The sequence below is a fragment of the Pagrus pagrus genome (assembly GCF_965226575.1).
Source record: "Pagrus pagrus genome assembly, chromosome: 14".
Lineage (NCBI taxonomy): Eukaryota > Metazoa > Chordata > Actinopteri > Spariformes > Sparidae > Pagrus > Pagrus pagrus.
The window spans coordinates 23,574,432-23,596,248 of record NC_140198.1 but is presented as its reverse complement, the minus strand read 5'-3'; the positions used below and the strand labels follow the sequence as shown (position 1 = coordinate 23,596,248).

The window sequence follows — 21,817 nt, the reverse complement described above, 5'->3', positions numbered from 1 at the left end:
GCTTCCTTCCACACCACCTCAGGGTAGACACATTATGCAGAAAGCCTCCATCAGCAGTGCCAGGTCACAGTTAGTGTAAAACCTCAAAACCTTTTATGTGCTTATGTGCTCATTCAGCTAATTCAATGTTATGGTAACTGAATAATGTGATGCTGGGGCGTTGCCTCAGTGGTCAGCCCCGGCTGAATGAATGAATGGATGAATAAATTGTTTGTTCCTTTTTCCTTCTTCCTCCTTTTTCCTGACAGTGTTTGAGCTGATGCGTAAGGGGTGAGTACAGGACATGTCCTTTTCTTTAAATAATTTAAGGCTCACCCCCCTCCTCTCTCTTCCTCTACCTTCACCTCCTCACTTCTTCATCCCTCCGCCCCTGCCTCCGTATCTGCAGTGTTCTCCTTCAGTACTCCGAGCCGGCACAGCGCGGGTGTTTGTTCCATCCCAGACTTCAAAGAGATTCATAACGTTCTTAGGTTTTCACAGTTATTACCAGTGGCAGTCAGCCGTGTAAATGTTTCACGTCCCGATGCATGAGCTGTTCCTTCCTACACCACAGAATGTTTGTGATGATCTAATGATATAAGATGTTTTGTTATTTTAAGCGACTGGAGGTGGGAGGGAGCAGTCGGTGTCATTTCACATATGTGCATTAATAAGTTATGTTCTCCTTTTAATGGGAAGCCATGCTCTGTTTCATCATGAGAAGAGGTGTTTGCTGTCTTGTTGCCACTGGCAGAGACATGATAGACAGCTGAGCTGATTAAAACAACTGCTACTTATAAAAACTTTTATGCTTCTGCTACTACTGCCTCAGCTTCTATTGCTACAGCTACTAATACTGATTGTACTACAACTCATTCTACCACTTAATACTCATATTTGTACCACTAATGTTAACAGTGGGAGAAAAGTGTTACTAGAGCTGGCACTGTGACCACTTTCGCTGCTACTTGTATTGCTACTAGAGTACTAACGCATAGCAAACACTTCCATAACGTGACTTGAGTTTTGACTTTAAACCTTTAATAGTGCACTCAGACTTTATTGCAAACCATTTTTGTCATAATTTAAGGAATGTATTGAGAAGTTATCCTGTCAAACATGTTTTAAATATTACGAAAGGGTCTTTTTTTAACCCACACCATGTTTTCCGAAACCTAACCAGGTGTTTTAGTTCCCTAAACCTAACCAAACAGCAAAGGAAAACTAAAAAGAAGTGGAATGTAAAAGCTGAGCGTAGCGTCAAAATAATAAGTGTGTGCTAATAACGTTCCCATCTGGATACATAGATTTCCAAAGTTGAAATGATTGTCATAGAGCAACACTCATTATGATTTTTCCAGGAACAACACCAACACAGTGATATCGAATTCCCCTAAAATTGTTATAACTATTTTCCTGTGCGTTATTACTTTTCACAGACAATAGACGTAAACAATTACAGTATTTAATTGCCTCAAGAATTGGGTACTCTTTATTTTAAACCCTCTGTGCACTGTGTGTGTAAATGGGGCCGAGGGTAAAATTCATTGTTACAAAAAGATCATCAAGACCTACGATGAAATATATGATGAAAACAGTCATTAACTGGCAGCCTTGTCTTTCCAGAAGGCGTTTGGAATAATGACATAGTGGTTTATTTATGTCTGTACACTCATCCAAACAGATACTCAGCTGTTTTTGGTGCTGTCGGGTTCTGGATCTACGTACAAAGGAGACCAAATGGTCTTTATCACTGATTTTTGAACATTAGTGATGTTTGATCAGGATTTGTACGGCTGCTTAGATGTTTGAATGTCTTCACATTTGGTATCAAATTCCTGTGCTAATAAGGAAACGGCTAATCTGTGGATTTGTCTGCCTCGCTCTGTATGTGTGTGTGTGTGTGTGTGTGTGTGTTTGCTCTTCTGCCTACGTGGATTTGCAGTCCAGTGATGGAAGTGCCCACAGACAGTCCTCTGTCGGAAGAGCAGGCGAGGTTGTACTTCAGAGACGTCATCCTGGGCATAGAGTACCGTACGTATCTCTGTCTTTGAGTCTGTGAAACATATCTGTGAAGGGAAACTGATTAATGCATTTTTAGTGATTCAAATCTCTGGTGCCCCACGCCCACTCACACAGCTACGTGCAGCTTTAGTGTTTCTAGCGGCCAGAAAAGCATGAGATGTTCCTTTTTCTAAAGATATCCCTCTTTATCATACCCGTTGTGATGCTCACAGTGTAAAAACAGAAACATTTGGACCACTGTGTCATATGGTAGAATTTTCCGTTTTATGTAAAACAACAAAGTGTTCTTGACCCTTTGTTTCCATGGCCCTGGGGTCTGGCTGCAGTACTGAGCCTCAGTTCAGTGAAACAGATTTTCTCAACTGTGTCCTCATTTGCTGCTCTGGCTCCGTTTCACTGGGCTACGAGCCTAATGATTAGGGATCAATGCTGCCTCTCTCTGAGCTTTGAGGTCCATCTTGAAAATGAGGCTGCAGAAACCTACAGAAACAAGTACAGTACATGTCGTTTATACACTTCTTCAACAGAGTTACATGTGACAGCACGTCATCGACGAATGTATAAACAGTAAAAACAGTAATGTCAGAAAGTACAGGTCGTTTTTCACAGGACTGTTTTTGAGTGCTTACACCTTATGAGTCACAGGTTACATACAGTAAGTCACAGGGAGGCTTAGCTGTATTTGGTGCTCAGGGGTACTTCAGCAGGGCGGATGAGCCCGGTGACTCTGATTGAAAAGCTACAATCTGCTTCTTTCTATTGTTGACCCTCTTGAAAATAAAACTGTGGACTACTTGTATATCTGTATAAAGTGTAGCTTGAGAGCAAGGACATATTTCCAAGCCACAATCATGGTGACTAACAACATGGGCCCAATGTCTTCGCAATGAAATGCATAAAAAAGGAATTTTGAAAAAATCATCATGAATCTGTGGTGTCAGATATATAAAATAACCAATAATATAATATATGCCCCTTTTCAAACGTCTGCATATTTTTGACATTTGAACTGTGACAGTTAGCTGGAGCTATAACAATGTTAAAATTATTCTGATCTCAACAAACTGGAAGCTGCTGTAGATAAACAGACACAGTGACTAAACCGCTTTAAGTTCATTCATATTGTTAGCAGCGTCGGCTAGCTCCTGTTGGCCCGAGCAACCCCCGAAGAAAGACGTGTCTTTTTCTAATGTTATAGCAGTTGTTGGGCTTGCTAGCTTCATAGGCATGTGGCTGGTGATTTGCTGGGAGATTAGAGAGCAGTGACATCACCGCTGTCATGTAAAGAGTGATCACATAATCAGTGTCATTATAAAATAAGAGTGTCATTGGGAAAAAAGGACATTTTGAAATTAAAGTGTCAAAAATGAAATCAAAATGAACTCCTTTAAAATGGTAAGTGGAGGCATTTTTATAGCACGTCTCTAGTCTATTGACTATTCAAAGCGCTTTACAACACCTGTCACATTCAACTGATTACATGAACATTCATAAACTGATGCCAGAGGCTGCCATGCAAGGCAACACCTGCTCATCAGGAGCAATACAGCGCTTCCTATCTGACGTTTCTATGCTCAGCTATTCACACACACTCGCACCGGTGGAACAACCATCAGGAGCAATGTGGGGTTCAGTATCTTTGCCGAGGATACTTCAACATGCAGCTGAAGTAAGGATTAAAAACAGAAGAATGGTAAAATATTGTTTTTGTAATTACAAGCGGAGTTTCAATAATTTCCTGATTTATTTGCCAAATTATTGTTTCGTTCATACGCCTTTTTATTTTATAATCACTGATACAGTTATTTAATATTGAACAAGGGCTCCATAACAAGCCACCTAAGTTGTCAATGTCTGTTAATTTTTATTTAGTAAACTCATAATGAGGCATTTGTGTCACAATGTAAGAGACAAATCATGTCTTCTGATGCCTAAATTAGCCTCAATGATAGATGTCACTTGTCATTCTCTGTGTGTTTTGAGTATTATTAGTGCTAATCATGTTTAATTGCTAAGACCTTTATTAAGTCAAGTGTCTCATGTTTTAATAAGACCTCCTCAGACAAGAAGGCGACACTTATCCAATCAGTGAAGTGTCCAGGGCATAGCTCCAGACGGCTATTAAGTCTTAAGGCTGAGAGAAGCGCTTCGCTTTCAGTCTTCGATGAACTGAAGTTGAAAGTATTCACATCATTCTTAAGGTCAAAGCAACGATTTGTTAATCGTCATAATGATGATCTTTGCAAAAAACATATTTTTATAAGAAGAATGCACCCTGAAATCTTGAACTGAAACACAAAACAACTGGCATGCAAAAGTGTTTTATTTTTTTTCAGCCCTTCTACTGGTGAGAGTCCAAGAATAACTGAATCATCATGACTTCTTTTGTCTGGTTTGTGGCAGCTTAGATGTTGCAGTAGTCCTAAAATCTGACAGTTTACTTCCTGTTTCTTGTCCTCAGTGCACTACCAGAAAATTGTCCACCGGGATATCAAGCCTTCTAACTTGTTACTTGGCGACGATGGCCATGTGAAGATAGCAGACTTCGGGGTGAGCAACCAGTTTGAGGGCAACGATGCTTTGCTGTCCAGCACTGCTGGCACTCCTGCATTCATGGCACCAGAGACCCTTTCTGACACGCGGAAGAGCTTCAGTGGAAAAGTGAGTTAACTCTTCATTCATACATTAAAAAATGAAGTGCTTTTTTTATCTGTGCTCATCAGAGTGTGCCCGAGTTTAAACTCCTGTGGTTACAGCAGCTGCAGGCCTAAGCCTTAAAGTCAAGTTTGAAAACGAGAACCATTAAGCCAAGATGAGTTTTCAGACCTTTGCCAGCCTGTTAATCCAAAGAACAAATTGTCATTGTGAGTCTTTTCCCCTGTGTGTTAGCTGGGACTAATGGACCAGGGAGCCAGTAATGCAGCTGAAAAACAGGCCCATTACCAGAGTCAAGAAATGGAATGAGGCTATTGGTTTTACATGCCTGGTATTGATTTGGAAAAGTTTCACATCATTACACTGTTCCTGCAGTTTCTGCAGGTAATGATCTGTCATGTTTGTCAAGGATAACCTGACAATCGTCCATAATAGCCCCATTCACACTGCCATTTCAATGTGGGAATCATACGCCGATACGCCGCCTCGACATCTGTGTGAAAGTTGCAGATGCAGTGAGGTGGGACAGTTTGGCTCTGGCTCTGATCTGCCTCTGGAGGTAGTATCAGAGCTGCAGCAGAGGCGAGACGGCGTCGGTGTGAATGGAAAAGCCGGCAGCGCAGAAGAGGGGTGTGTCAATCCGATGGTGTTCACAGTCTGACAGCTAAACAGATCCTTCACTCATCAAATAAAAGAGAAATGTCCCACACTTAAACCCACAAAGCAACGTTACAGGACCATACAACAGTAATGTGGTAACTTAGTTCAGTGTGAACAAACAAAGGCAGAGAAGAGAAAGGCGAGCCTTGGTTGCGGCGATAATGCAGAGCGTATGTGTGAAAAGGGCTAATGATTGGATTGATTACCACCTGCCTCTACGATTTACTGTTTCCATCATTCTTGCAGCTTGAGAGATCTTATTAGGCTTGTGAATCAACCCCATCTGCTAAGTTAAGAACAGTTAAAGGTTCACTATGCAGGATTTGTTGGATGCTATCTGTAAACGTCACATTCAAAGTCAGCCGTTCTTCCCCGGCTCAACAGACGAGACAGAGAGAAAGAGTCTGCTTGTGTAAAATGTAATCATTCAATAATATGTAATTTAACTTTGGGAACAATGCAGCATAAACATTCATGCCAATAAAGCTTATATGAATTTGAATTTGAGAGAGAGCAGCTGTGGTCGTGCTAGGGAGTGAATGAAGAGGGGGAGCAAGTTTTACTGCATCGCAGTTGTTTGCCTCCGTGCACCAGACAAGTAGCTGTTCCTGAGCTGTGGCATTGAATCATGGCCACAGTTTTTTGACAGAATATTATGATGCCACAGACCACAGTGACTTTGACCTCTGACCTTTGGACACCAAATTCTAATCAGTTCATTCTTGAGTCTTACTGGACACTTGTACAAAATTTGAAGAAATTCCACCAAGGCATTCTTGAAATATTGCGTTTATAAGAATGGGACAGACGGATGGAAGGACGGACAGAAGGACAACCTGAAAACAAAATGCCTCCAGCCACAGCTGCCGACGGTGCAGAGGCATAAAAACATTATTTTCTGAGGTACGGGCTTCATCCTGTCTTTGTTTGCCTCTCTGCTCTCTGCTCTCTGCTCTCTGCTCTCTGCTCTCTGCGTGTGCGTGTGCCTAGCTCAGCCCTGCCTGCGGTCAAACAGACACACGGGCCTGCAGCTCTTTATACATACATTTATGCGTGCTGCTATTGGCAGGGGGCTTCGCACTCACTGCCCAAAAGTTGACGACCAGAAACATCCCAAACACAGAAAAATACTGAGATAATACAGGCTGAGGGCAGCAGCCCTCTGTAGATACAGACACCAGCGCCCTTTTACTGGGTTGTAAGTGATGAGTGAGAGGGATTACTTTTGGAGTGTTTTAGGAAAATCCTGCATAGTATAACTTTCATAACCAAGAATCCTCCCATTCAACCCCCCTGGTCTCAACACTGACATCCTGTTCTCGCTCACTATCCATTATAGTGTCAGGTCATGTTCCTTCCTCCACTGGTTATCACAAATGGCAGACGGATGGTTTCGCTCAAGGAAGGACCTTGAGTGTCCATAAAAGAGGGGCCAGAATAGAATATTTGATAGCAGACAGAAGGGATGTACTGTAAGAGGCGTTCAAGTGTCTCAGCCTCGAGCTTTAAATAAATATTATGCAGTCATACTGGCCCCCTTTTTGTCTGATTAGTCGTGTTTTCTAACCTGATTGGGATTTGATGTTTAAGCTGTATTCCACAGAGCTCTGTGTCCATTATGCACCACCATTTGTGCATTTGGTGTAAATCAGCAGTGAAACATTTAATATCTGAAACTCACATGTCGCTTAAACCCCCTCAGCTCTCAGTCCCAGCAGTGCATCAGGCCATTACAACATGTTAGTCATACAGCTCAGTGCCTGATAAGAAATGTCTGTGACATTCAGATAGATTACGTAGGTGAAGAGGGCAAGTTTTATCATTTCATATCTATCAAGGAATAGAAATGGATTTCTCTCCCTTCCTGTATGAGAGCTGCTCATACAGGAAGGGAGAGGCTGAGGGAAGACAAAGAGCCTGATGGATCGCTGCGGTGCCTCCACCTGATCACACACATCCATCTCCAGTGTATCAGACGGTAGACGTCCCCAAAAAACAGGCTTAAAATGTCCCATAAATCACCGGACGCAGTCTGCACTGACTTCGGTCAACGTGTTTGTTTGTGCGAGTAGGATTTCTTTAATGTATGTTTATCAGTGCGTTTGCCACTATGTCACATTTAATGTTACTTGTGGCACTTTCTTGAAGGCGCTGGACGTGTGGGCCATGGGAGTCACTCTCTACTGTTTCGTCTTTGGGAAGGCAAGTCTGCACCTTTTTCTGTCTCTCAGTCACTTATCAACATCGGGTCCAGAAAAGGTAACAGTGAAGTGTTTATTTCACGGACGCCCATGCTTGTTGGTCACAGCACCTGGTAGAAAAATCAATCTATCACGATTCTTTTTTTTTTACATTTGCTGTTGTTGTTTTTCTTGGCTGTCTCTGGAGATAAATATTTTCTCAGTAATTCAATGTACCTTCCTTGTGTTTTTCACTCTCTTTCTTCTGCTTCACCTGCAGTGCCCATTTATTGACGAGTACATATTGGCTTTGCACAATAAGATAAGGACCAAGCCTGTGGAGTTCCCAGAAACGTAAGTCAATCTCCCGTGTCCTTCCCTCTCCTCCGCTTTATTAAACAAGACAGCATCGATGTTCCAGCCACCTGCAGTCCACAGCTGTTGTCCTCGCCGTTTGTTATCTTCTGCATCTCAGTCGCCAAAAAAAACAAAACGTTTTCTTCTTTTTTCCAGTTGCAAATTACACCTACAAGAATATGAATATGCTGTCACAGCGGCCAGTGCCAGCACACAGTAAATGTCACCTGCATGTGATCAAAACAAGCAGTGAGAAAGCAAACAGGGGCATCAGTGGCTTGGACATATACGAATGCGAGCCACTGTGCCCCTATCTCCCCTCTGCCATGAGTTTAAAAAACATGGAAGAGAAGAGAGAGAGAACAAACAGAGACAGGAAGCCAGGAAGAGGCTGACAGTGGGGATAGACTGAGGGAACACTGATCAAGTATAAACACGGAAAATGTGACGGGGCTGTGAGTGGCAGTCGGAGCGCGTGTCATGTTGTTAGTGGTAAGTGTTTTCAGCCAGAGACAGTGGCCGTGCAGAGAGCTTGTTCATTAAACATCAGCCTCATCCCGCACAGAATATCACATCTCACTAATGGACCCATCTACACTCTGCACCAATCAATGACAGTTAGCTGCACCATGTTGTCAGCGCTGATAGGAACATTATCCTGTAGGGAGGTGTGGTTACTTTAATTCTGCCACTGTCACTGTGATCAATGACTGAGCTCACATCAACTTATTTTACTTACATACATGTCTATCATAATAAATCTAACCCAGATGCATCTTTTCTAAGCGTGGGAAACTATGGTTGTTTTGACTAGGTTTTATCTGACCATTTCAAATATTTCAGAGCACTGACATCACTTGTAGCTCATGAAGTCCCAAACAGGACAGAATGTCCTCTGAATCAGTGGCTACCGAACTTTTTTTGTCAGACATACCCCTAACAACCCTGGAGCCTACTGGAATCCATCGTTTAATCCCTTTATTTAAATGTTTCTCCATTCATTTTAGAATTTATTTGACACTTTGTGCTTTGTTATCCATTACTTTGAACTATTTTAACCATTTATCTCTTTTAATTAACTATTTTAACCATGTATCACATTTAGCTAACTGTTTTTGTCTCAGAATCAGAATTCCTTTATTAGTCCCGCAAACGGGGAAATTTGTGCATCATAGCAGCCAAAGGACAGTTCAATATAACAATAAACAATTATCATAGTAAAAAATAAACAATATAATAAAAAGGTAAGAAATAGAAATAGAATCGTATATACATAATATATACATTTATAAACAGTGTAATTATAAACAGTGTGGGCAGTGTATTGTTATTAATAAATAATAAATATGAGTATGAGAATTGCCCAGCCAGTGCAAACCAAAATGAGTAAAATGAGAAATGAGTTATGTTATTGCTTATCCATTAGTTTTGGCTCAATATTTCAGCTGTTCATCCATTATATTTATCTACTTCACATGCATCCATTCTTTAAGCTATTTCACCATCTGTCCGTCTCTTTCAGCTCACCGGCTATTTTACCTCCTTACCTCCTCCTTTATTTTTATCTTTCTATTTCAACCATTGATCCATTACTTTTTGCTACCTTTCACAACTTCTTAGCTCAGGTGCTAACTAGTTTTCACACCATCTCAATCACAACATGTAGTGCTCAGATATTCCAGCTGACTTAATATAAGATTGCCTTTTTTAATTGGATTTTTTTTTTTTTTTTTTTTCGAATTAGTTGAGCTACTCCGCAACTTTCCCATGAGCCTCTAGGCAGCTGCAGATGTTCCCCCATGGGCATGAGCAGCCCTGGTTGGGAATTACTGCTATACATTGTTTTCAGTGACTTGAAAAGCCAATTATTTTTTATTGTTTTATTATATTTTCTTGATCATCGCCTACATTAGGGTTTGGTAGTTAAGTGCGTAACAAGAACATAGGCACTTAAATTATCCACGTGTCATCATCATCATCGGTGTCATTCATTCTGCTGCTCAGTTGAGCAAACATTCAATTGCATGTTGAGTGAAAGTGACAAGTGACAAGTTTTCTCTCAGAGGTTAGAAAATTAAACCTTCTGTGTAGTTTCTTTCTGTCTGGCAGGCGACAGAATGGGCTGTCACTTTGTTCCTGTGTCCAGTGAACACAGTGGCAAACTGCACGGGAGATAAATATCCTGCTGCTCGCTTTAGTATGAATATTTTAATAAAGTAAATTAACTTGTCACTTTTGTTTTTGATTTATTGTTATTACCAGCCTAAATACTTAGAAGTTAGTTATATCAGAAGATCAATCTTACCTTAATCTCCTGCCATCTCTCAATCTGACACATGGTAAAATGTTATCACGAGGCACTGAAAAAAGCTTTAAAGGGCTCATTTTCTCTCTCCTTGATTGTATTCTGACATTTGCATTTGACATTCAGATGTTAGCTTGAGATAAAACCAAAAAACTGGTCTAAAAAAGTGTCCCACACTTTGACTTATGAGTAAAATACAATTGTAGTAGAGTATAGTAGCTGATAGGGCCATGGATGACCATGGTGTCCATGTTCTCAACATGTAAAGCATGTATACAAACAATCCTGTCTCATTATCTTGTTTCTGTGCAGGCCAAAGATCAGTGAAGAGCTGCGGACTCTGATCTTGCGGATGCTGGACAAGAACCCTGACAACAGGATCACCATCCCTGAGATAAAGGTAACATGGAGGACAGAACAGATGTCTAATGAGACCATGGGGTTTGTCGCAGCTAACTCGGGCGTGATCCTAATGAGGATTTCATTGTAAATGTTTTAACACAACATGATTTGGCTTTCCTCTGATGTGATTGGCTCAGAGGACTCTGACCTCACTGCGGTATATACAGTAGGGTTCATTAGGCATGCTGTGTAGCTGCAGGGCATGATGGAACATGTCTGTCTCTATGGAGGGCTGCGCTAAACTCGGTGAGGTGCAGGGAGGTCCGGGGGCGGCCATGGACACATGTCGGTCCCCACTCCCCACCGCGTTTCCATGACACAGTCTAATCATGTGTCAGTGAGTCACCAGAGACTCTGTTTGTGTTTATGGAGCAGGAGATAATTAGGCTGTCAGACATCATGCATACCCAAGATGCCGCTTTGTTAAACCCTTTAAAGTCAGTGGAGATAACAAACAATTGATTCGTGAACTACAACAAGTTTTGAATTCAAGTTATGGTACAAAAATAAACTTGCAGGGACGTGGAAGTAACTTTATTTCAGAGCACTTATGAAAGCAGGAAGGGGAATCATGACATAAACAACACAGGGAACAACTGTAATAGGTAAATAATGAATGCATATCCTCACATGTAAGCGTACAAACACCTACACACATATATTCTTGTCATTTACTTTTTCACTAATGTCTATTGATGCCCACTGATCCTAATATCTGAAGGAGCTGCAAAATTATCCGTGATGTTAATGACTGATGATTGTAGTCATCTCTCAAGCCCTGGATGTCAGAGCCTCCACCCCAGCATGTGAATGCAACATGACGTTTTGTGGATAAGTCCGGAGAAAATCCTGTTCACTGTGGCCAACCAATTTCATGAAAAGACCCAAACCAACACTGAATCAATCCAACTAATAAGTATAAACACGGATTACAGGGAATGACGTGTTTGTGGAAATCCAGGAAACACCAGCCTCCTGCTGTGATGATCACAAGGACAGCAAATCTCAGATGGAGAATAGTTCCCAATAAAAACAGTACTTTCTCCTGTTTGAGTAGCATTTGAAGAAAACTACTGTGCCCAGCTGTTTTAGGACATTACTGAGCCTTTTTTTTTGGCAATTGAAGTTGATCTGCTCTTTAAAGATCTTCAGTGGGAATGAATGAGCTGCAGCTGAGAGCCACAGACAAGCTGGGGGAGTCAATATAGAGAGACTGACTAGCACATTGTTGTTTTTGGCCATTTTGTGAGATTTGTTGACAATAACAAACAAATTGTGATGGATTGTCTCAAGCTACTGTCAGTCTTTGCAGTTGGAGCATAAAAATAAGAAAATTCAGACAGATGGCTGCCTATCTGGTAGAAAATGCTCAAGTATGAATCCAAACAGTGCTGCTGTCTTTAGAAAATGATCAATAATAGCGTAAAATATACATGCACAGAGCCGGAGGTCCTACACCTTAGAGATACAGGTGCAGTTTACTTTATTTTACCAACCATGGGTCCTAGCTGCAGTGTATAACAGTTATGTTTCCATGCTATGACACTATCGTATGTCTGTGTGTCTGTGTGTGTGTTCAGATGGACCAGTGGGTGACCCAGGGAGGCACCGACCCCTTGCCTCTGGAGGAGGAGCACTGCTCTGCAGTGGAGGTGACCGAGGAGGACATCCAGAACTCAGTCAAGTTTGTTCCCAGCCTCTCTGCAGTGGTAAGGAACCCTGACTACCTCCATTCACCAAGCACTTTGTGGCAAATTGATATATTTACGCTCATCATTTGCAGGAGATGAAGCCCTAAGACGAGCTGCATCCCTCTTTTGAACTGTAATTGTGACAAAATGCAGCCACACAGAGTGATTTTACATTTTGTGAGGCAGCCTGGTTCACCTTCACAGATGGCAAGGCTACCTCTTAACATTGCTCATCACTGAAATCTAAAAGAAAAAAAGAAAAAGAGCTGAAAAATACTTTAAGTGCCTCTGCACAGAAGAGGTAGCTGAAGGAATGATTCATATAAACTGAATGAAAAGGAACAACTTCTCTTTGGAAACAAGCTCAAGTTCTGGCAAAGGTATGCACAGTAGTATAAGAGCGCTTCATAAAGGGGAAAAAATGACATTAAAGGGATAGTTCGGGACGTGGGGTTGTATGAGGTAACTTACCCAAGGTCAGAACATCAGCTCTCCCCCTGTGTGGAGAAGCAGCGAGTAGCGCTGGCAGGAAGGGGGTCATTGAACTGCTGTAACCGTAAGTTAGCTGTTAGCAGGTAGTAAGAAAAGAACCGAGTGAGTGCTAAATGATCGATGGACAGCACGGGTTAAAGAGCACTGCTGTTAACCATCAAAATATATACAGTTTCTACTGCTTCACTCCTACTCTGAAGCTCTTAATTCACATCAAACTGATCACCAAAGCATTGATTACAGAGCCCCATCCACTTCTGTACCATTCTGTAATACACACTGAACAGTCTTAAAACTGATGTTTCTTCCTCACCTGTTCTGTGCAAAAGCATCCATCAAAATCCAACGCTCTGCCCTGAGCTACGAGGAACGTTTCTTCCTTTTTTAATTTGTGCAGTATAAAGCATGTTGATCTCTCGTACATGACACGGCTCTGAAATCTACTGAGTGTATTCTCTGTGCAGGACCACAGGCTCAAGACAGAAAAGGAGACCTCTTGCACGTCTTTATAACCGTCCTGTGTTTGTGGATGTTTCAGATCTTGGTCAGAGCCATGCTGAGGAAGCGCTCCTTCAGCAACCCCTTCGAGTGTCCGAGCAGGAGAGAGGAGCGGTCCATGTCTGCGCCCGGCAGCCTGCTCATGTAAGCACACAGTCCAGCTGCCTGACAGCCATCCGTGTCCTGATCTCCCTCGTACACTTAATGCCTGCAGGTCTCATCCATGAGGATAAAAACCAAAAGTCAAACCCCACAGGCTCATTCTGATTGCAGAGATTGGTGGAGACTGGTACATACGGTCGATGGGTACTTCACACCTGTCTCGTCTTTCTGCTGTATCAGGTTAACTTACATTCATCGCTGCAGCTGCTGCTGCTGCTGGTCCAGGTTGCCATAGCACCATAATTCATTCCTTCATTGTATGCAGTTGAGCTTACAGCTTTTATAAGTGTTTCTTTGTGTGTTGCTTTCAGCTTTAAAGGGTATAAGGAGAATGACAGAGATTCACTCAGGCCTCGGGCTGACCTTGGACTCTCTCTGACATGATTTGAAAGCATCACAGAGGAAGCGGCCAATCGCCTCATCCCGTTGTAGCACCAGTACAGTACAGAACAGCCGAGGGCAAGTAGGAACAACTATAGCTGTTCCCTGCTGTCGTGCGGGTGCCCTTGGACAGTAATCTGTGTTATGCGTCCAGCAGACTTTGTCATGAAGACGGGCCACAGTAGGCCGCTCTCTAATCTCCTATTGTGAGGGTTTTATGGGATGATTTTTCCTCTTATCTAGGCCGAGGCTTCCCCTGTTGCACTGCAGGCAGGCGCAGAGCTGCAGTCTAAGGTGAAAGTGTTTTCAGAGGACGTGGAGGGAGTTTAAAACAATACTGCCCCCTGCTGGATGATAAAATACCAAAGGCTTTGTACAACTAAGGCTCACAGCAGCATGAAGCCCTGAGATGAAGCGTTCACTGTGTTCATCAGCTCGTTGTTTTGTCTGATTCTTGAGCTTCTTGCAGTCATGAATAATAACCCTTGTTGATTAATGGGAGGGCTCTAAAAAAGCCCCTAAACAACCACCTTATGGCTCACACGGAGCATTTTACCATCTGTGTCATTGTGAGACATTAGTAATGCACACATATGAGTCCATCAACAACACGAGCAGCCTCAGGAGATGATCTACTTCAAGACCCAGCTGCTGCTGAAGCTTTCAACATTTTTCTAAATGGCAGGTGAAGAGGTGGACGTCTAATGGTGGAAGAAGTTCCAAATTAATGTCCTCCAACTTCATGTAAAGGAGAAAACAAATATGCACAGTCATGGCTGTAGGGTGGTTTGTGACAGATATAATAATGTATGGGTCATGTGGGTTCCTATCACCCTGACAAAGGAAAAAAATAATGATCTAATAAGTGTAGATACTATAGTGTTATCCTTATGATTTACTGTAGTATTGCGTCCTCATATAGTTGTGAGATCATAAAGAGACAAGTTTAAATAAGCTCCAAAAACACTGGATCCTACATTTCCCAGAATGCACAACATCTTACCCATTCTCCATTTGTAACTGAGGCTTTATGTCAAAGATTTGCAGTTTTATAGTCCAAGCTGAGGTATCTATGATGACATCACCAGGGTTATTTTCTAAGACTTGACGAAGCTTCTTCTCAGCCACAGAGGACGTTATGCAAGGGATGAAACCAAAGGAACAGAAATAATAAGACCATTAAAATGTATGTTGTTGTGTGTTTTGAGATCATGATAGAGAGTTATCACAAGCAACATCTCTGTTTCCCTGGCAACACCTGGTGGTTTGACTAATACCTGCATCAATCATTAAGGTTCGTCTGCAGTGGAAACACTGTTCACTACTCCAGTAAATAGGATGAGCCTCAGATACGAGTCGGCAACAAGAGAACAAAAACCTCGTCCAATCAGCTCAAAGGACTCTTTGGCTCAGCTATTAGCTGGAACGCTAACGTTATGCTTGCAGGATTTAAAGTCAATAACATGGCGTATGGTTGAAAATGGTTAATAAAAGTTGCTTACAGCTGCTTTAACTCAGAGTCTGAAGAATTTCATCAATTATGATTACGATTATTTTCCTGGACTGGTGTTTAGGCTCTAATATTGAAGCTAGCACCTAGTTTATCAAAAGCAAACACTAAGTTTCACCTGAGATTTGAACTAATACCTGGAGCAATCATTACAATCCCATACAGTCATATGGTGTATAGGTGGAGGTCATCTCCACCTCCACCATGTCTTTGACCCACTCAGGTGACCTTTTTCCCGTCTGTGACTTTTCCATCTTTTCTCCCACTTTACTGCAGGGACTCGTGGCCCTTCCGGCCCTCTTTTAAACTTCACCCCTCACTCAGGTAACACTTTGTGCAATACAGTCTGCAACACGCCGCTGTCTGTCCAACATGTACCAGCCGCCGCGCCCATATCATCATCTTTAGACCGCTCAACTCCCGCTTTACCCCCATCACGACAAGTGATGGAGCAGCCATCCCCCAGCTGTCTTGCCATCCCCCCTGCTGCTGTCATGTAACGCTGTGTCACATTGATAAGGCTTTTTTTGTTTTGTTTTTAACATTCATCTCGTAGCAGTCGTCCAGGCTGAACTCAGAGCTGCTCATACTGACTGCTCTCTGCCTCTTTCTCTCTTTTCCAGAAAGAGCAGCACAGGAGATGGACCCCGAGAGGGAGAGCTGGAGGACCTGCATGAAGACGAGCCCTCTTGAGTTTTAATGGTGCCACGTCAGCAGAGCTTTGTCTTCGTCCTCTTTGCTTGAACCGTTTTCGCGCTCGCCCCTTCTTCCACACATTTCCCTGGAATCAGTGACACACTATAGGCGTACCGTCCCACACACTGGAGAGACTCGACCTTTTAAATCTGGTATATCGCTTGTGTTAACATTCAGACTTGTATGCTCAAGCTTCCTTTCTCACCCCATTTCCCACCATCGTCCTTCCCCAGTGTGGAGTCCCTGGGCACTAAGTTTTGATCTACACTGTTCCTTGTCTTAACCGCTCAACCACTCACTGTTACGTCTGGCATCGGTGAACCGATAAGAAGGGGAACTCTGCTGAATTTCTGGATCATTAACGGCATTAACAGAAAGACGTGAACATGCTTGGCAGTTTTCTTTCCCACGTTGGAGTGTAATGCCAGCTGACAAACTCAGATTCTTGTTTTTTTTAACCGGTCTGCATGATGAATAGTCGAGCGTCATCGTCAGACTGTCAGTGACCACCTGTCACAGTCATCGCCAGCCTGGACAAGAGAAAAAAAACCCTCTTCCATAATCAGCATGTAAATTACACCATATTGTCTCTACAGGGCTTTTAATTTATGATCAATGAACAGTCGTTTTAATATTGTACATAGATGTCTCGAGGTGTCGTCAGTGTTATTGTCTCACAGCCCTGTTCCCTGTACATGTGCCATCAGTAGCTTTTTACTCGTGAGTCGGGTGATAAAGGTCCGAGTCCTTCCTGTGCTGCCTTCACTGTCCTCAGGCCTGACTGGCTGGACTTCTCCAACAGGAAGTAAAGGAAGTCAGCTGTCTGAGGACGATCACACACAGCGACACGTTTCAAAGGGACTTTTGCCGCTGTGTGATGCGTCCATTATCTTTGTGATAGGGCTCATGTCACGCTTCTTCTTCTGTGTTCCACGTGTTGTTTGTCCGTCGAGTCCCGTCTCTGACGTCGTCTCTTTTCTATGTGATGTGACAAAACTGCCACATTTTGCAGCGTATGTTATCATCACATTGAGTGTGAATACACTGAAAGCAGGATGTATATTACTCCTATTGCCTGGCCTTTGAATAACTCCTCTTCCAATTTAGCATCTATTGTTAACCAACATTCTTGGACGCAGAGCTGATCTAAAGGCACGAATAATCCCATTGTCCAAGTTCAACATCAACGTGTTCTCTTATAGAAGAAACTGAATCTGCTCCTGCAAAGTTATCCAGGCTAAGGGACTGCAGAACATTACCATGGGGGAGAGGGAGTCGGAAAAGGGGCAGTTGATGCCATTTGGATTGTCAGCCCATTGTGTAATTCAGTTTCAGCCTTTTGCTTTGCTCACCATTGGTGGCTATTATGAATTTTATTATTCCATTAATGTATATTTAATAAATATAGAACGATATATTAATAAAATATAAATCCGATTTAATTTCTGTTTGATTAGAATCATAAAATATTAATAATGCAATGGGGTTGCGCAATTGTGCACTTTTAAAAGCTTTAAAAGACTGAACCACCCCTCTCCACCCCAGTTCACACAGTCCCTCACTACACTAATGTGCCTGGCTGACCTTTTGAAGATCCAGGTAGCCTTGGAAGTCCGTAGAGCTGCAGGGGCTAGTCAGTTAACATGCTAATCCTGTTAGACCACAATGGAAAAAGAAAATGTTACTCATTTGCGACTTGAGTGCTTTGTTTGCTTTCCAGGTGGTCGGCTAACTTAAAAAAAGCCTCGTGTGTGGGTTGCTTTGTCTCCGCCGACTCAAATCAATGGGAACATTTCTGCCTCCGCTGCAGCTCTGCCTCAGATAAATGTTTACATAACTCCATTTGATTCCTCCCTCCTCCTCGGCCTGGTGCGTTGCTCTGTGAAAGGAAGCATGTTTGGCCATCGGAGTGCTCTGACCACTTGAACCGCAGTGAAAAGGAGCATTTCAGTGTCATGATTAGGGCCCCGCTGCCAACAGCAACAACACTTCCACATCCACTCGAGCGCCGGCCCCAGTGTGGCTGATTAGAAACGCGGAGTGCAGCGTTTTGCATTTCCTCCATTAATCTTGCCCTCTGTATCCTCCAGTGAGGGCTGCTAATTCAGGCTCAGAGAGGAGAGGGATTGGTCGAATCTGAATAGGAAAGCATTTCATATACTGCCGCTGAGCCTCTGTGTTTGGGGATTAATGTTCACAGAGGCGGCGGCTTTATGCATAAAAGCCACTAATGCTGTTGACAGAAAATTGTCAACTTAATTATCATGTGAGTGATGGAGAATGTAAAGCTTTATATCTTTTTATTTTAGGGCCAGTAAAAGATCTATTTGTAGATGTTAAATGTATATCTTAATGTCTGATTGCCTGAAATGTCATATATTTGTAACGAGGGCTTATTGTCATTAATTTAATTAGTTTTGTTCCTTCTCTCTGCTGAGGATGATGGAAGTGAAAGAAGCCTGAGGTCTGTGTGCAGAGTAACCTTCAGTGAAGGGCTGTTTGAACCAAAAAGTGTAAAATGTTGTGTAATATTTTTACAGTTTAACACTCTTTTTTTTATTTTGAATGTTTCCAGCTTTACATTTGTGTGTTTGTACAGACATGTTTTTCAGTGTCAGAGGTGCAATACTGTTGTCGTCTCTATCATCAGTGCATTATCGGCTCATTCCCCTGCTGTCAAAACACTGCTACAGTACTGCTTCTATTTAAATATTTGCACTTTACCACTTACAGAAACATATTAAAGTTATTGTGATTACAGTACATAGAACACTACTGGTACCTGTTCACCATTTAACACTGTACAGTTCACGATCGAGGTTCACCTGTAAAAGAGCATATCTGCTGTGTATCAGTGTGTTCTCACAGTCTCCTGTGCTTTTTAAAGCATTGCTCTTTGATATCAATCTGCATGTCACAGCATTGCTACGAGGGTTTTGACTTCTTTTTTTTTTTAAACAAATGAAACTTCAATGTTTTCATTTTCCAGTAACTTATTCTCCCATCTGTGTCAAAATACTGTAACAGCTGCAGTAACAGCTGAGATTGCTTTTGAATAGTTGTTTTTCTCGTGCATATCCATAAAATAATGGTGTACAGTATAACTGGGGCAAGGGACTTCTGAGTTTTACTGCAGAGATGATGTAAACTCCATTACATGAGCAGGAGCAGCGTTGTGTTCAAGATCTTCACTGGCGAGACGGTAATGAAAGATGAAAAAAAATTTATTTACTTTATTTCATCTTGATCATCTTTACCTCTGCAGTGGTCGTGTTTTCTGTCCTACTTTTCTGTTGCTCTCTTAGTTTTAAAGAGGTCACATTATGTTTTTTGGGTTTTTGCCTATCCTTTATTGTGTCATGGAGCATTTTTTGTGCATGTAAAAGCATCTGCAAAGTGAAAAAGTCCACAGAAAACACTGCTCCTGCGCTGCCTGAAACGCCTGGCTTGGAGTCGAGCCTTTACTTCTGTAACTTATGTGCATCACTATGTAACAGGCGTTATATAAATGTATATATTATAAAATATATACACTCCAGTCAGTCAGCAGACATACAATTGCTACTGCTGTAGCAGTGTTATTTTAGATCACACTACCTTGCTCGGCATGACCTGCCCCACTCTGCCTCTGATTGGCTGCATCCTGCCCGTTAAGTAATGCGCATGTGTAACTCTCACCATAGATTGAACAGAGGCGAGATGTCTCACTCGCACAGTAAAACGGAGCGTTGACACATTTTGTAAAGGGATGCTGCAGCATTGCACCATGTGAGAAAAATAATGTGTTTTTTGAAAATTAAACTGTAAACCTATTCTACTAGGACCCCCGAATAATAGTATGAACCTGAAAATTATCATAATACGACCTCTTTAAGAATATATCTATATTTTCTAAACAGGTTTAATTTACATTTGGTAGAAAAGGGTTAGGGAGAGATGTTTTTGTTGCCATTTGTTGCCATTTTGAAAACCTTTTACACCCAAGTTTTAATGTTGTAATTCCTAAACTGATTTTTTTTTTTTCAGTCAATTCATACAGGATCTGTTTAACTCTGCAGACAACTCAGCAATGTTTTTTGGTTTTGCGAAAACAACTTCTACAAACTGCTGCAAATAAAAAAACTATCTTAGAAAAAAAAATTGTAGTCATACCAGTCATAACTCTGATGCAATGCACAGTTGCAGCTTCATTTAAAGAGGCAATTTGTGAGATCAGATGGCCAGAATTTATGTTAAAAATAACTTTAAAAATGAAGTAACATTATCAACAGACTGGGAAGAAACAACAATGTTGACATTTATGCACTGTGTTGCAGAGATGTCTACTGAAGTTAGCATGCTAACAAGCTAGCCCCAGCCTGTCCTGTCTCCTAATACCACTTTGTATCGGCAAGAGGCAAGTTGTCCTACAATCCTAAAAGTGTCATTATTTGATGAGTTGGGAATGAGACTCAAAAATCTTCTTTTCTTACAAATAGCACCTGAAGTGCCACAACAAGTACACAAAACAGACTCACAAAATGTCAAGACAGGAGATGTTTTACACCAACTTTCCACAAACAGAAAAAAAAAATGACTTTCTCTCTTTTACCAAAGAAATTGCCTTGTTAAATCATTCAAACTCGACATAAATGGAAAAACCCACCAAAACAGTCTGGGTTTGTTTTTTCACTATCACCACCGGTTTGGTCAAAATAAATCCTCAGTTCACACAGTAAGATGTCGTCCTCTGCTGATTTCCGACTCTCCCTCACTCCTCCCCGCCTGCTGTGTCTTCTCATCCCTGTAGTCATAGTCTTGGTCAGAGCTGCTGTAAATCAGCTCCCAACTGTACCCCCTGTCTTCAAACAGGCGGCTGGCGGCCTCTGAGGCTGTATTCAGTCTCAGTCCGGTGTCCTGCTGAGTCCAGCGGGAGGCCAGCGTTGACTGACTCCTCTGTCATCGAGGTTGCGGAGCAGGCAGACTCCTGTCAGCTAGTCTGACTCAGTGGATGTAGACTGTTGGTGTTAATCTGCCGTTTGCCGCCCATCTCAGGCCGCGTTATCGTCCCTCCGGCTTTCTGTGTGTACTGCTTTCACTAAAGGCAAGTCCAGTAACGTGTCACAGTACTAAGTGGTAATGCTGCCCCCTGGAGTTTTGTAGCTACCTCCACGTTCTGGCCATTTCTCACAAATTAGACCTTTAAATGACATCTGCACATACTGCATTGATGTGAATTTTGCCTAAAGGTTGTAGCTCAGTGATGACATGTATGATTCTCTTGAAATTCATCACAATTCAAGCCCACACTTAAAATATTCTCCAAAGATAAACGCACTTTATCAGTTTTGAGCCACATATTGGACGCTATTTTGAAACTACCAAATGTCTTGGCAGAGGTCTGCTCAGCGTAAGTGGTTTCTTGCTCAGAAACTGTAGTGAGACAGAAGAAAATCAATGGCAGGAAGTGAGCGACAGCGACCGATTCCTCATGATTTCAGGTCATTGTTATGTCCAAAGGAGGAGGACTGAGGGAGTGAGTGTGTACATAATGTGAAGTCAGGGACGACTGTGTGATGTGTGTTTTGAAGGTGCCTGCTGCCTCTGTGTTTCTGTCTCGTGTCGTCTCGTGCATGTTTCTGAATGTACTCACTCGCCTGACGCTCATACAAAAACAGACGCATGGCACATCCCTATTGAATGCGGTTGTTACGATGTAAATATGTACCAATATATATAAAGAAGCTATTTTTTGCATGCTTTTTGTACACCTAGACATAAAGACAATAAAAAATCAACTTGAAACCCTTTTTGATTTCATGTTTTCCTGTGAGACAAAAGAAAA

At 42.1% G+C, this 21,817-nt stretch overlaps 1 protein-coding gene across 7 annotated transcripts in view; it reads left to right on the top strand.

Annotated features, from left to right (window-relative positions):
* camkk1a (calcium/calmodulin-dependent protein kinase kinase 1, alpha a) overlaps positions 1 to 21,782 on the top strand; it is a 63,929-nt gene extending 42,147 nt beyond the window's left edge. For 6 of the 7 annotated variants that reach the window (XM_084374432.1, XM_084374435.1, XM_084374434.1 and 3 more), the window contains 10 exons: positions 249 to 270; positions 1,925 to 2,013; positions 4,466 to 4,665; positions 7,468 to 7,521; positions 7,780 to 7,853; positions 10,474 to 10,561; positions 12,144 to 12,272; positions 13,285 to 13,388; positions 15,574 to 15,621; positions 15,921 to 21,782. In XM_084374432.1, the coding sequence (XP_084230558.1) occupies positions 249 to 270; positions 1,925 to 2,013; positions 4,466 to 4,665; positions 7,468 to 7,521; positions 7,780 to 7,853; positions 10,474 to 10,561; positions 12,144 to 12,272; positions 13,285 to 13,388; positions 15,574 to 15,621; positions 15,921 to 15,990 (878 nt within the window). In that variant the 3' untranslated portion in view covers positions 15,991 to 21,782. The remainder of the gene's footprint in view (positions 1 to 248; positions 271 to 1,924; positions 2,014 to 4,465; positions 4,666 to 7,467; positions 7,522 to 7,779; positions 7,854 to 10,473; positions 10,562 to 12,143; positions 12,273 to 13,284; positions 13,389 to 15,573; positions 15,622 to 15,920) is intronic. The other variant, XM_084374437.1, reaches the window with a different exon arrangement.
* Positions 21,783 to 21,817: the final 35 nt, after the last annotated feature.